This window comes from Phacochoerus africanus, chromosome 11 (genome assembly GCF_016906955.1).
Source record: "Phacochoerus africanus isolate WHEZ1 chromosome 11, ROS_Pafr_v1, whole genome shotgun sequence".
Classification (NCBI taxonomy): domain Eukaryota; kingdom Metazoa; phylum Chordata; class Mammalia; order Artiodactyla; family Suidae; genus Phacochoerus; species Phacochoerus africanus.
In genome coordinates, this window is record NC_062554.1 from 90,255,554 (window position 1) to 90,271,223 (window position 15,670).

The 15,670-nt window shown below is 39.5% G+C and overlaps 1 protein-coding gene across 3 annotated transcripts in view; it reads right to left on the reverse strand.

Annotated features, from left to right (window-relative positions):
• RAPGEF5 (Rap guanine nucleotide exchange factor 5) overlaps positions 1-15,670 on the reverse strand; it is a 238,535-nt gene that overhangs the window by 36,895 nt on the left and 185,970 nt on the right. For 2 of the 3 annotated variants that reach the window (XM_047751886.1, XM_047751884.1), the window contains exons 12-17: positions 11,863-11,941; positions 9,583-9,727; positions 8,281-8,378; positions 6,256-6,286; positions 4,353-4,434; positions 1,901-2,050 (exon numbers count right to left, since the gene is read on the reverse strand). In XM_047751886.1, the coding sequence (XP_047607842.1) occupies positions 1,901-2,050; positions 4,353-4,434; positions 6,256-6,286; positions 8,281-8,378; positions 9,583-9,727; positions 11,863-11,941 (585 nt within the window). The remainder of the gene's footprint in view (positions 1-1,900; positions 2,051-4,352; positions 4,435-6,255; positions 6,287-8,280; positions 8,379-9,582; positions 9,728-11,862; positions 11,942-15,670) is intronic. The other variant, XM_047751885.1, reaches the window with a different exon arrangement.

Here is a 15,670-nt window from a genome sequence, read left to right on the forward strand (position 1 = left end):
ACATCCTTAAACTTCTTTTGAAAAGAAGAAAGTAACAGTAGATCTCACTGTCATTTCATTTTGAAGTAGCATTTAAAATATTTATTAAACATGATGGAGGATAATCTGAGAAAAAGAATATATACATATGTATACACACACACACACACACACACATATATATATGTGACTGGGTCACTGCTGTACAGTAGAAAATTGACAGAACACTGTAAACCAACTATAATGGAAAAAACAAAAGCCATTATAAAATAAATAAAACATTTATTAAAAATTACACAACTAGAGCAAGGAATATATTAAGCTCTGCGAGCTTTTTTTTTTTTCCTTGATAAAAACATTATTGTTTGGGGGATATGAAGCTGCAGGCAGAAAGGTTTGGAACGGACAAAGCTACTAATTGATGGAAAATGATGGCACCTTTCCAAATAAAACCTAATTTAATAGAGTGTAAAAATGGTATTTGACAGCCATCAAATAGATATTGGGTAGTAAAAGAGCCACTCATTAATTTCGAGGTTCATGCATGGCCCTGGGGCGACTCTGACTCAGCCTCCAAGGGGGGTGGGGCTCAGCTGTGCCACCAGGGTCACTTGGGGTCCTTCCTTCTGCAGCACATTCTGTCTGCACAAGGACTCAATGATTGCTTTCTATAATGGTATCGCCCGAGAGGCAAATGCTGGCTCTGAAGAAGCTTCATATTCTTTAGAATCATTTAATGTTTTTGGTCATTTAAAATTAATATACAAATACCACCTTGATCTGGAATCCCTGATATATTTTATTAAACATTCGACAACTCCCTGACTAACGTTTCTGAAGTTTTTGCTCTTTCTCTTTAGATAATTTTTTTTTTTTTGATGGGATGCACAGTGAGGGCTGGGGAGAGGAAGGAGGGTCACTTATTAGGCTTGGGGAGAAGGGCTTTATCCGTTGGCGCGTGGAACCGACCAACTGGTGGGTCCATTCTACCTGCCTCTGAGCGATAAAGCAAAAGAGGCAATATTCTGTCACACAGTGCTTTAACATCAAGTACACTCTGATCTTCTCCTGACTCTAGAATGATTAAAAAAAAAAAAAAAAGCAGGAATGCCCTCTATTTGCTCCCCCTCCCCCATCCACCCCATCTCTGGCTGACCGGTTCGCAGAGTACTCCTATTTTTCAACTACTGAGGCTAAGTCACTTTCTTTGTGGTTTTCTCAGGGTTAATGAGATATTAAATAAAGATCATAAGCCAAAAGAGGAGGCCAGTGACACTGAGATCTGACAGGCTCCAGTGAAAACGAAGGGGTCTGTTCAGGTCACACAGATCAATAGTGTCAGCTTGTAATCTGTGTGATGTTATTCAAAACAGACAATAAACCATTCTCTGAGAATAAATAAGGCCCAAGAGAAGGAAAAGCTATATCCAGGCCTCACTCCTCACGTCCACCTGAAAGAACATTGCCTATGAGCTTTTGGCTTATTGTACGGTTTTTATTTCCTTCAATAGGGAGTCATTCAATATTAAATTGTCAGCCAGCAAAATGACTAATTCAAGGCTGTCTTTCTTTTTTTCTTCCCAAAGTAATTTCACCCTTTAGCAATTTCCCAAGTTAATTTAAATATGAAAACAGAAGGCTTATCTAGAGCACAAAATATGTAAAGCTTTATAATATATTTCAAAACACTGGCGTGCCTTTCCATTCAATAGTTCTTGGGGAGGAAATTCAGCATCCAATGGTACCCAACTGTTGTCATGGAAACACCTCTGGTAGGAGGCTTCTTATTGCTTCTGTTGTCATCCAGCTACAGACCCAGAAGGGACACAGTGCACGTTTACTCCATAAAAATGTCAAGTCTCTCCTTTTGTAGGTGATCCAGTAACAGATTATTAATATTCAAAGACAGAAAATTATTTACCCCCAGAGAAGGTAATGGCTACCAAAGCCAGATCCTCTTCTGCATGCTGGATCTTTTCTGCCACAACTCTCAGGATCTCCTGGGCTGTACTGGAAACTTTGGCCTTCACACTGACATAGGAGTGCTCTGTTATATATACGTGGCAAAAAACTGGATGAAGCAAAAGAATTGTGAGTAAACAGAGAACTGTGGCCATGAGGTAGAGACTTTTTCAAATCAAGCACTTACTATACCCTTCTTTTTGGGGCAGAACAGACACCAGCTGGATTTACATATTTATGGATGTACGTGGGCACCTGAAGGTATATGCATATAATTATGTGCCTGCATGCACGTGAGATGGAGATGTCAGAAATCTGGTGAGCAAGCCGCAGTAGTACCAGGCATCCCATACTCTGGTGAGACCCACATCACGCAAGTGTGTGCTCATGGTGGAGGCAGACTGACCACAACGCAGTGGAATCTGTGCTCCACGGGCTGCCCTTTGGAGTCCCTTCTTTGAGTGTTACTGAGATCTCCCCACGCTGTCTATGAAAATGTCTAACTTGTACATTTTTACCCTACATTTCACCTCTAGACGGTCACGGTGACTCAATCAAGAACATCACATTTGGTTATTAGAATTCTCATAAGCTTATCTAAAAATCCATCACTTGCCATGGATGTTGGCTTCAGCCTTCTTGATCACTGACGAATGACTCCCCCTTCCCCCCTCCCCTTTCAAGGTAGTAGTGAGTTTAGTTTCCAAATGGATGTCATATCTCCAGCCTTTTTAATTTCCTTTGTCTTGTCTGTGGTGCTAGGCATTATCACTAGGACATCAGCACTGTCAGGGTAAATGGGCCCAGGGAAAACGCTGATGATTTGATAGCAGAAACTTTTAGTAGTGATGGATACAACCCACACACATTATTTGTTTCTTATATCAGCCCTTCTGAATGCATAAAATACTAGCTTCTTTAGAAACGACAGAAGGACAATAATATACTTAGAAATTCTTCTTTTCTGGATTGCTTAAAAAAAATGCAGCTCCTAGAGAAATTTCATATATAGTTTAAAAGGCACTAAAAAAATAAACCCAGGGATGTTTTCACAGAAATGCAAATGAAGCAAAAGACAAACTGTGGGCTTACTAGAATAAATCTCAAAGTAAACACGCCACCAAGAGGCACCGACAATATTTCGTTTGGGGTTTGGCTGAGTGTGTCACTAAAACTATAGCATCTAACATATAGCTGTTTAATGTGTTGTCAACAGACTTGTGAGAGACAAAAGCCTTTTTTTTTTTTTTTCACTTCTGCAGAAAGATGGAATTTTTGAGCAAGGCAAAGATCTACACACTATGCAATGTGAGCAAAGTTTCCAGCCTGCTTAATAAAACGATGAACAAAAAGTGGCTTGGGGCAGGGGGCTTGAAATGTTCAGACTCTGTGACACTCAGCTGGGAAAATTATGCAATTAACTGTAAGACAAATGGGGAAGGAAGGTCAGCGACTGAGACATGAGGAGCCAAGGCAGTTTCCCTTGTTTCTCCACTTGGAACAGGTGACACTTGGGATGACCTGCCGAGGACCACCGTGAGCAGCTCCTTATACACAAACAATGGAAGAGAGGAGGTGTCCTTGTGACACGTTGTGGGTTAATCTTTCAAGAAGTAAAGCAAACATTTCTGGTCCACACGTAGCATTTCAGTACTGTCGGGAAAGGCGAGGTAAAAGAGAAAGTCTCCCCATCATAAAGCCGTGGACATCTTGATCGCTCTGAGCGTTTCCCAGCTCTGCACCTGACTCCCGACCTTTATCCAAACAGGAGGGAACCACCTCCTGCTCCCTTATAACACAGTGACATAGCAAAGGTGCTTTGACGAAGCAAAGGGGCTCCCTGCACTGAAGGAGCAGCCCTCCTCAGGGCGGGTCAAGAGCCCTTCTGGCACTAGCACTGTGGACACACAGGACTTATGCCACCACCCAGCAAGCCTTGCCTTGGAGGCATGTCTATCGCACATCCTTCCTTTCATCATTCCTTCCAAGATTGTCTTCTCTCAGTCCTGCGGACCGCCTCAGCCAAAGCTCTGTGCGGTGGATTTTGAGGACTTGCCAGTAATAGGCAATGGGCTGACAGAGGAGGGGAAATGGTGGTCGAGGGGAAAAAGGTGCCTTTCCAGTCCATTTGGCACTGCTCCCTAAGAATGCAGGGGGCTCTTTGCAGTCTTCTTTCCTAGGTTCCCCAATAAAAAACGTCCCTGGTCCTTGGAGCAGAATTCTACAATAAGGAAAACTTGGAATGCACCCAGCAAGAGAAGAAAAACCATCATTTTGGATGCTAAGGTGCTGGTCAGAGGGGTGTGGCAGCTGGAAATGGTTAAAGGCAGGCTGGTGTGTTAAAGGTTGGATGAGAATGGTGATCAGCTGCTACTCTGCCTGCCCCAGACCCCTGTTCACGTCATACTCACTTTCCTCTGTTTCCGTCACAGTTCCTCTGTGCTGCAGCCAGTTCTCCTTGAGACTGAATTGGTGGAAAAGGGCTTTATTCTGCTAGCAAGGAGAATGAGAACAATGAATGAATGTATTCCTGCCCTTTGGAAAACCACAGCTGTTTGTGACATGTTCCAAAAGAGCATGCCAATTTTTTTTTTTAAATATGAAATTCACCCATCCAATCTTAGAGGGACAAACTGGGAGTTGCCTCAATTAATGCATGTGGAGGTAGAGAGTCTGAGCAACAAGGCAGACTGTGGCCAAGGCCAGTGTAAGGGAAAAGCCCCCATAATGAGTTCCTGCAATATTGGTGTGATTTTAAAAAAAAATTATTATTGTGGGGGGGCTGCATGCATGGCGAACAGAGGTTCCTGGACCAGGAGTTGAACCTGTGCCACAGAAGTGTTGATGCTGGATCCTTAACCCACTATGCCACCAGGGAAATCCTCAATGTGATTCTTAACCTCTGGCTACTACAAACATCCACAGCTTCTTGTGTTGAGAAAGACGTTGTCCTAGCATCAACCTTGCTTTTGGATAAAGGCACTGTGAGACGGTTTCATAGCTCTGCTGTAGCACAGTGACTGGCTTCATAGGGACACGATTCACTACGATTATTCATCTCCTGATTAATCAGGTCCTACAAAAGTGGTGTCTGGCATCTCATTTTGCATTTACCCTCTCAAGACAAAAGATAAGGAGTTCCCGTTGTGGCTCAGTGGTTAACAAACCTGACTAGGATCCATGAGGATGAGGGTTCAAACCCTGGCCTTGCTCAGTGGGTTAAGGATCTGGTGTTTCCGTGAGCTGTGGTGTAGGTTGCAGATGCGGCTCGAATCTCACGTCGCTGTGGTTGTGGCGTAGGCTGGTGGCTACAGTTCCAACTGGACCCCTAGCCTGGGACCCTCCATATGCCTTGGGTGTGGCCCTAAAAAGCAGGGGGGGGGGATGAAAGATGAACAGGAAACACATTCCTTCTTGCTACTACCTCTCTTTCTGTTAGGTTGAAAAGTGCAAACCTTTGTCTTACGAAAGGCTTCCTTACTCTTGCAGTCAAGACTCTTGCATAGATTGTTTCCTATTTTGACATGAATGATTAAAAAATCAAATTTAAATGACATAATGCCATTTGCAGCAACATAGATGGAGCTAGAGAATCTCATACTGAGTGAAATGAGCCAGAAAGACAAAGACAAATACCATATGATATCACTTATAACTGGAATCTAATATCCAGCACAAATGAACATCTCCTTAGAAAAGAAAATCATGGACTTGGAGAAGAGACTTGTGGCTGCCTGATGGGAGGGGGAGGGGGAGGGAGTGGGAGGGATCGGGAGCTTGGGCTTATCAGACACAACTTAGAATAGATTTACAAGGAGATCCTGCTGAATAGCATTGAGAACTTTGTCTAGATACTCTTGTTGCAATAGAAGAAAGGCTGGGGGAAAAATGTAATTGTAATGTATACATGTAAGGATAACCTGACCCCCTTGCTGTACAGTGGGAAAATTAAAAAAAAAAAAAAAGTTATTAACAAGAAAAAAAAATAAAAAAAATAAACATGATTAGAACTAAAAAAAAAAATCAAATTTATATCATTCTGAGAACAATGGGGAAACTCTGAGACTCCCAAATGCACCAAAAAATGCAGAATGTCATAAAGTCAAGGGCACCTGGCTGAAAATGGATGGGCACCAGCACAGGGAAATTCAAAGTGAGGCAGGAGTGGGCAGGCAAGCTGCAGCCCCTGCTCACTCTGCCTCCACTTGCTCGGCTGCAGGCAGCATTCATTTTAATTATGAAGAAATGTGAAGTGGAGCAGGTCCAGGTCCTTAAACCAGATCACCCCATGTCACAGAGAAGGGTCTGCCTTACCTTCCTCTGTGGTGAATATTCATCCACAGTGCTGAAAGGCAAAGGACAAGAAGTTAGTCTTTGTCTCGAACCCAGAATAATGCAGTGATTGTCACAGAGACTACTTTTCGGGGTACTGGGCAGAGGTTTTTGCTTTTCACAAAGATAAAACACTCAGTATTCATTAGTTTATGATGTGTAAAATTCAGCTGACAGTGGGCTCTGGAATTCAGTGAACCAGGGGGGAAAGAAATATATTCAACCACTATATTTTGTTTTTTTACCCACAGGAAGTGAGTAGTGAGGGGAGAACTGGATTTATTCACTCTACAGAAACTTGGTTCTCACATTTTCATAGATTTTAGGTGAAAATACTGTTATTTGTATGGCTAAATAAGCCAGCCAAGGCAGATCTTTTCCAGGATGTATCTATGTGTGGTGGAACTGGGGGACATCCTCTAAGGGCTCAGCTCAAATCTTATTCCAGAAACTAAAGAGATTTCATTATCTTAAACCAAAGAGGAAAGAAGCATGTCTTAGATAATATTCTTACTAAATGCATTGTTTCTCATTTTTATGTAAGTCTTTTTAATGGAAGGTATTAAATTCCATTAATGTATTTAATGCATTTAAATGTGTCTTAAGCCAGAATTAAAATTTCCCAATTGTAAGGAGTCCCGCCTTATAGCATAGATCAACTTCCATGCAGGGGATTATTTTGACATAAAGCTTTCTTTTTCCATTTTTGCTTCATTTGTTTATTCATATTTTCATGATTTCTTAGGCTATGGAAATTTATTATAGCACAGTCTGTGATAAAAGAAGGCCACCAAAATTCACAACATTCATTTCCAACACCTTATATCTCATTTCTGGATTGGTGAATGTGTGATTTTCATGACTGGGGAATAAGGCTTACACATGATTTCTTTGCTCCCTAAATTATTTATCTAGCCATTTAATTTGCAATAGGATCTCCATTTACAAAAATTAAGTCAGGCTTTAAATCTCAAATCAATAACCTGAAAGGCCTGAATTACTATTTTCTATGAGAAGTGCATTTGTGCCTGCTGAAATCTTAACAGAGCTTTTTCACAACTTGATAACAGATGTTTCATGTTTAAAAAGCAGAAACTAAATCAGAGAACATTTTTTCCCTTCAGATTAACTCTGCAGCTATATCTGAAAATTGAATAATGACTTGATAATTTCATTTACCAAAATTACTAAGAAAAGTTAATGGTAAATCAGAGTAAAGTCAGGCTTTGGCAATTTGAAAGATTAATAATGGATACCTCAGGGATACTCAGACATGACAAAAGCCACTGAGTAAATACTTTCCTTTAATCTTTCTAATTTGATAAAGAAACTTCAGAGAATCCATAAATTAAGCTTTTTAAAATGCTCCATGGGAGTCCCTGTTTGGCTCAGTGGTAAAGAACTAGGATCCACGAGGACATGGGTTTGATCTGTAGCCTCACTCAGTGGGTTAAGGACCCAATGTTGCCATGAGCTGTGCACAGATGTGGCTTGGATCTGGCGTTGCTGTGGCTGTGGTGTAGGCTGGCAGTTGTAGCTCTGATTCGACCCCTAGCCTGGAAACTTCCATATGCCACAGGTATGGTCCTAAAAAGACAAAAGAAAAGCAAGCAAGCAAGCAAGCTCCATGGCTTGCTGGGACCTATTTATATAACTATTTTCTTCTTATCCCACGAGAGAGAGCTATAAGCCCCCCAAGTGATGAGTTACATATTTACACTTTTAAAACTAAATAATAATTTAGTAAATAATTGTTCTTATGTACTCAGGTCGTCATGTTTGTTTCTAGTATATAGAACAGGGTTAAGGAAATAGCCAATAAGCTTGACTGAGTGTTATTTTGAGATATAAAAACAAAATATATATTTACTATCAAGAAAGCTAAGGAATCAAGATCAATGTTGGACTCAGAATGTTCAAAATGAGCTGTGTGAGACACCCCCGAATCCCTTCACACTGGGTGCTGCTGTCTTTCACTAACTGTGATGAGGAAAATGAAATACTTACTGACGACGGTGCATTCCAAGTATCTTTTGAAATTCTTTCAGTTCTTTTTCGAGTATTGGGTATTCGTATACATCATCCAACACATTCCTGTATATGGTCTGGGGGAGAAGAAAATGGTAGTTTCAGTGGTTTGATGCCTATTTTGTAAGGATTACAATTTATACAGTGATGAACCTGCTCAAGAAAATAATGGTACCCGGAACAAGGCAGGGAGTTAAACCAGGTACCAATGAGATCCTGAGTGGGGTACCATCTTCTCGCCCCCTCCCTCAATGGGTGTGGCTCTCTGACAGCTGTTAGGGGCTCTAGGTGGGAATGCTGGAAGCTTAAGAGAGCTCTGGCTCACTACTCAAGATTTCTGCACCTAGTCTTTATTTTTCAAAATAATATCCACATCATCATTTGGGAGGGAAAAAAATCGACTGCATCAACCAACTACCCAGTTGTTTTGAAAATAACATTAGTTTAGTCAAAGACTTGGTTAAACCAGTTTTTAACTGGATGTCTAAATGATATCTGAATTTTGAAATCAAAGGCATTTCTTTCATGAAAGGCAGAATCAGTGTAGACACTTGCTTATTCGGAAACAGAACTCTTTCCTGCTCAAATCCCCTCCTACCCCTTCTCTGTGTTAACCTGCACAGCTAAAATGGTTTGGTTGGCCAGAGGAGTCCAACTGTCCACAAACCATCTCCAGAGAATCATCTGTGTTGAAAAGACAGTGCAGGCTATTAATGATTATACAAATATATCAGTTTATTTAATTTCAGGTGGAAATCTAGATTACTATCTATTTTACAAGTTACTATTGCTTTAATTTCTCAAAATGCACCACGTCCTGAAAAGGTTTCTAGTATATATACACTGCCAATATAGGTTTTTAAATGATAAATATTGTTCTATCCCATTATTACAGACATAGGATTAGTTAAACTTATAATACATCTCAACATACCTAATGGCATCAAGTTTTAAAGTATGTTTTATTTTACCTTCCTTAATTATTTCCTTTGCAATGAAAACTCCCATGACTTATATAAAATAAATAACCATAATGAGTGGCTGTGAAACATGCCTTTTACATTTATTCATATTGAATGATTTCAGTTAAAGTTTTCTATCTATGTAAGGACTATCAGGCTTCAGAAATCAAAACCAATCAATACTTGCTCTGAATCATAACTTGAATATTATAAACAGGTTGGATGATGGTCACCCACAAATGAGATTTTTGAAATGTATAACTGACAATCAGTCATTTGGCATCAAAGAATAACTGGATAACTGCAAGTTTTACATTACCTTCAGAAACATTTTTGAATGCTCATCTTCGTGTAACCAGTCTTTGTAGAGAGCAATCCACTGGGAAACAAGATGCAAGACCTTACGTTTCCGGCAAGGAACATCGGAGCTTTCTTCTTTGCCTTGATACTTCTTAGCAGAATAGGTGCCCATGGTTAAGATGGAATATTACATTGTTGCAAATAAAAATATGCAGCAATCTGTTTATTCTGGTTCTCACAAGATATGCTAAAGCACATTTTCCAAAAAATCTCCAAGTATCTAAATACACAGGGAAAAAAAAGAGTATGTGTAGGGAGAGTAAATTGTGTACACTGAGAATAGCAAAGCAAACCCAGGAAAATGATGTATATACACTTGGGGGTGGGCTGTGAGGATATGGATTGGACAGTTGAATTCACAGCTACTGACACAGTTCCACAGGCAGCTGGGTTAATGCCACCCCAAAGAGATCTGAGGGGGCCTGTTAATTGCAAGGGTGGCTCCAAGAGATGTGGCCTCACTACACAGGTGGACACAGATCGGAACTAGGCCAGGTAAACTGTGATCCTCAGAAATTCTCATTCTCAAGTAGCATCAAATGAGCACAGATTTCTGGAACCTAATTTGTGACAGGATTCAAAGGCCCACCCCTAGGAATTTACTTGAAAAAAAAAAAAAAGAGTTGGATAAGTGCAAATGTAAGTAAAAATGTTCACTTTCACTTGAATGAAAGAAATATTAAATTGGAATAACCTAAATGCTTTGACTATTAAGGACAGGCAAATAAACTATTGTATATCCATTTAACGGGCTCTTCCGTAGCCATAAAACTGATGGCCCAGCAGTGCATTTACTGACACAGGACATTCACAATATACTGTTAAGTAGGAAAGTAAGAAAAGAATTATGTTAGGATGCTTCATTTCTATTAATTATGCTTATTTAAATATTCATTACCTGGAAGGATATATATTGATAGTGAACAGTGGCTTCTTAAGGTGATGAAATTTCAGAGAACATGAAATATTTTTATTATACTTATAAGCATTCCCTAATTTATATACAATGATTATGTGTTAACTATGCTGTTAAAATTATACAAGAATAACAACCTCAAAGGTAACTTGGCTTAAAGCTTTAGGAATAGCACAGAAGCTTAGTGCTTTCCAAAACAAACTAGTGTTTTTGCCCTGCTAAATCATCATTTCTGAGCATCTGGGACACAATAAAAAGTTACCTAGAAATTGAAAATGCTATGATGCCAAACAGAGAGAGACTCTGGGGTTACTGGACAGGATTCTATATTCTTTAAAGCTGATAGATAATTGCAAAATAGGAATAAAATTCTCTATCAGGCTTTGTAAATAAAGCATAATTCAATCACTGTCTCTGCAACCTGCAAAAGTACATTAAGGACATCTGAGTTCTACCTGTGAAACGAACTCAGGCAAGCACATAAAGAATCTGTTAAAGTATCTATTTCTTCTAGTTTTTCTCTTGAGAGGCATAATACAAAGATTTATCTTGCATTATTTCCACTTATACAAATGTTCTTTTCTGCTTTTTTTGCGACTATCATGGCTTGACTAATGAAAAAGAAAAAACTCTTCCTTAAATGTTGTGAGGCAAGACACTCATCTGGAAACTTTGAGAACATTTCCTTGGCTTGACCTTCCAGTCTTTGATCTGGTGCATCTCTTCTAGTTAGTGTATATGATTCTAAAGCTTCCTTAACTGGTCATTAACCTTCTAATCACATCCATCATCCTAAGAGAGCTCCTAAGAGAGCGTGTTCTGACAAAGCACTGAAAGGATGACAGCTGATGATATGGTAAGACCTCCCATGTGGGGAATCCTCGTCTTGTCTCCTCTGGGGTGCTTGCCCAGAAACACAGTATCAGTAGGTATGTTTGCCCACCCAAGTGGTCTAACCCTAACTGACTGACTGTCTTGTAAGTTCACTTATTGCCAATCCTTGACTCAACCTCTTGACTCTGGTGTTTTACCCAGCATGCCAAATTCATCTCTGAAGTCTTGAGACACAGGTTTGAAGAAAACCTAGTATCGACACACAATTTACCCATGACATAGAATGTGAAAACAGCAGCTCTGCCTTTCCAGTTCCCCCTGCCTCTTCTGTCTCATTTCATCTTTTACCTTGGCTGTCATGACATTAATATTTAACACAGCCACACTCTACTGAGGGGTGGAGTAAATTAAGAAAGGCAGTTAATTCCTAATATGAGACATCTGTCTAAGAGGAAGCCGACACAGCATCCTGAGGTTAATGAAGGATATTGTCTCAACAGTGCCTGGCACAAGTCGTCGGTTGTCATGAAGACTGTGTACGTGAGAAGGAAGTCATCAAGGAGGGTCTCTGCAAGAAAGGAAAACAAACACAAGGTGAGCAAATCCCGTGATAAGAAGGGCAGCTGCTTATTCAGGCCCCAGAACAGTGTGCACAGCAGAAATAAAATAAACGGGGGGTGGCAGTGGGAGGTGTGAGGTTAGAAGAATTTTAGACACAAAATATGTTATTTATTGAAGTTATTTTTAAAAACTCTTTAGACAGAATGCCTCAAGCATTAAAAAAAATTCTTTTTATTGCAAGGCTCTCGAAACATGTAATTTTCTCATCTTTTTTTCTTCCCTAAAACATCATCTATATTTATGGGTATAGATGTTATGGAAAACCAATGCCTAAAAAAATGTGCTTGTAAAAATACATTTTATAAGCTTTCTGAGGTATGCAACTGCAGTCCTACTGGGAAAAAGCCTACATGTTCTAATAAATACTTTCTAAACCCATTTACCTAAGTCTAGGGCAAGAACAATGGATAATAAAATCCAGAGGACACACATCAGGTGCCAAGGCCATTCACCTCTATCTCTCAAAAGCATCTGTAAGAAGCTGGGAAAGTCCCGAGTGACTTACTGTGGTGAAGAGAGACAGAGCTAAGGCCAGTTAAACACAGAGAGCAGGTAAAATGGATCAAAACATACTCCTTCCTAATTCCTTTTCTACCTCTTCAACCAACAAAAACAGGTTCCATTTTTATTGCCTCTTTGAGTGTTTTTTGAAAAGTCCAGTTATATATAATATGGGACTGCTGAACAAGCAAACTGACCTCCAATATAATTTCCAAAATGACAGAAGATTTATATTCAGAATGCAAAGTAGACCTTTTGCCAGAGGAGTCTTTATCTACCCTCCTTACCTTAAAATCATTTTACTATATTATTTAACCTCTGTATCTTTTACATTCTGGATATCAAAGTTTTAGCTTATCTGAAATAGTAATAAATTGTAAGAAGAGTGAGCATGTATACTCAATAGCATTGATGACTCATTAGCTAAAAATGTGTTAAGTAGAAAGAACTGCTACTGTGGAACTCAACAGCTCTATTTTGAAGACTGGAAAAATTCCAGAATTTTATCAATAACCAGCAACATTTACTCTAAAAGTTATTGGAACAAAAGGCCATGTTTAAGAAAACAAAACTCTGAAAAAAATTTTTTTAAATTAAATTTCAGCATTTAACTCTGGCTGTGAATTGCACCTATAGTCTGTATCAGCAGCAGGGGTTAATTTATTTCCATGTTTTTTAAAATGAATTTTATTACATTTATAGTTGTACAACAATCATCACAACCCAATTTTATTGCATTTCCATCCGAAATCCCCAGTGCATCCCCTACCCCTCAACCTGTCTCATTTGGAAATCTTAAGTTTTTTAAAGTCCATGAGCCAGTATCTGTTCTGCAAAGAAGTTCATTGTGTCCTTTTAAAATTTTTTTAATTTTAATTTTTATTTATTTTTTTGTCTTTTCTAGGGCCCCACCCGCAGCATATGGAGGTTTCCAGGCCAGGGGTCTAATCAGAGCTGCAGCCACTGGCCTACGCCAGAACCACAGCAATGTGGGATCCAAGCCATGTCTGTGACCTACACCACAGCTCGCGGCAATAACGGATCCTTAACCCACTGAGTGAGGCCACGAATTTATCCTACCACCTCATGGTTCCTAGTTGGATTCGTTGGATTTGTTAACCACTGAGCCACGACTGGAACTCCATGTCCTTTTTTTAGATTCCGCATGTAAGTGATAGTATTTGACACTGGTGTCTCACTGTCTGACTAACTTCACTTAGCATGATAGTTTCTAGGTCCATCCATGTTGCTGCAAATGCCGATATTTCTTTCCTTTTAATGGCTGAGTACTACTGCATTGTGTATATGTACCACTTCTTTATCCACCCCTCTGTCATGGGCATTTGGGTTGTTTCTATGTCTTGGCTATTGCATACAGTGCTGCAAGGAACACTGGCGTACATGTATCTTTTCAAGTCATGGTTTTCTCTGGATAGATGTCCATGAGTGGGATTGCTGGATCAAATGGTTCCACGGTTTGTTTATGCTACAAAATATCAAGATAATCCTGATCTACACAGGTAAGTGGCTGCAAATGCTGTTAGTTAAAAAAAAGAAATCTTGCTTTCTAGTTGCAAGAGGCCCTTAATTAAAATGAACCAGAGGTGTAATAAATGAGTATTAAGGGAATTTTTTCAAAGATACTTACTAATTTTATTTTTTATTTTTTTGGACACACTCACAACTTAAGGAAGTTCCTGGGACAGGGGTTGAATCTGAGCCACAGCTGCACAATGCCAGATCCTTAACCCATTGTGCCAGGCTAGGGACTGAACCCACACCGCCCAGAGATAATGCCAGATACTTAACCCATTGCACCACTACAGGGACTCCTATTCATTTTAGGTAAGAAGCAGTATTCCTTGGTACAAAAATGATGTGACAAGTGGCACCTAAAATGTAAAATAAGCCTAAACTTAAAATGTTGTATCACACTGCGGTATGTGCACAGTCACTAGACTAACCTACTATCACTCTGTGGCAAAAACTATCAAACAGGTATGTATGGGCCTTGTTGGGCACAAATTGAGTCTAGTACAAGAAAACTGTGTGAATGTGGCTGGTTGAACAACTGAGTATGAGTGGTCATGCACAGCCTGCATTCAGAGCAGGGCTGGGAACTCTCATCTTTAGTCCCTTTTTTACAAAAGTTTTAAATCTATGCACAAAAAGGCAGGAGAAGCTTTATTCTAAGCCCACTTCCAAAACCTGCTAACCTGGCAGCACAAGTTCATCATCACAGTAAAAATGTGGAATATCATTTGAAACTTTGTGTCTCTTTCATTACAGCATTTTAAATAGTTGAAATTAAGATCCAACAATGGCATAATGTCTGAATTCCAAGGATGTTCTGGAATCCATCTTGAAAACTATCACTCTGGGATGGAATTGAACACAAAGCAATGCAATGTTCACAAATTATAAAATTTCTCTGTACTAAATATGGTTGATGAAAATCCTCAACTTCTCTGGTCTGATTAGAAATTAAGTTTTTTTGCATTTGGTGTTAGATACGGGCAGCAAGGACCACAGAGTAGCCTCAAATCTATTTAGGGATTTCAATGGGCCCTTATAGATTGGAGCCAACCATACAGAGAAGCCACGGAGAACCTCACACAACTCAGCATATAAAATTCTTGGTGTGACATTCGGGTTCAGACTCTTTGGGAGTCTCACGCTTAGCTAATTTAACAAGGTTGGAAGTATTATCTGATCAAGATTTACTCCATGAGAAGCTGAGGTTAAAAAGAATACCATTCACTTTGACATATGCAGTCATTCCATTCTGGAACAGCCTTAGATAAGGAGCTGAGTGAGTCTAGTTGGATGGTGGCAAAACCATTTGGCATTCCATTCAAATAATCAGCACACAAAGGAAAATATTTTGCTAAGGGCTTTGACCCAGAAATGCTTATTTTCCCCTACGATACTGCCATATTTAATATTCAACAGCATTTACCTAATTATCTCTCTGACAGAGAAATATTTGTTAAAATAAAAACCGTGAGGATGCATAAAAACATCTGCAGTTTAAAACCTAATGAACAGAATAGCTAAAAATCCTAAGGAACAGAACAGACTCTCAATACTTCTAACTCAAATCCTTCTCTATTTAACTACCATATTGTTCTGAAAACTTTCAATATATATGAAGAGCTTTCCTTTATTCTTTTTC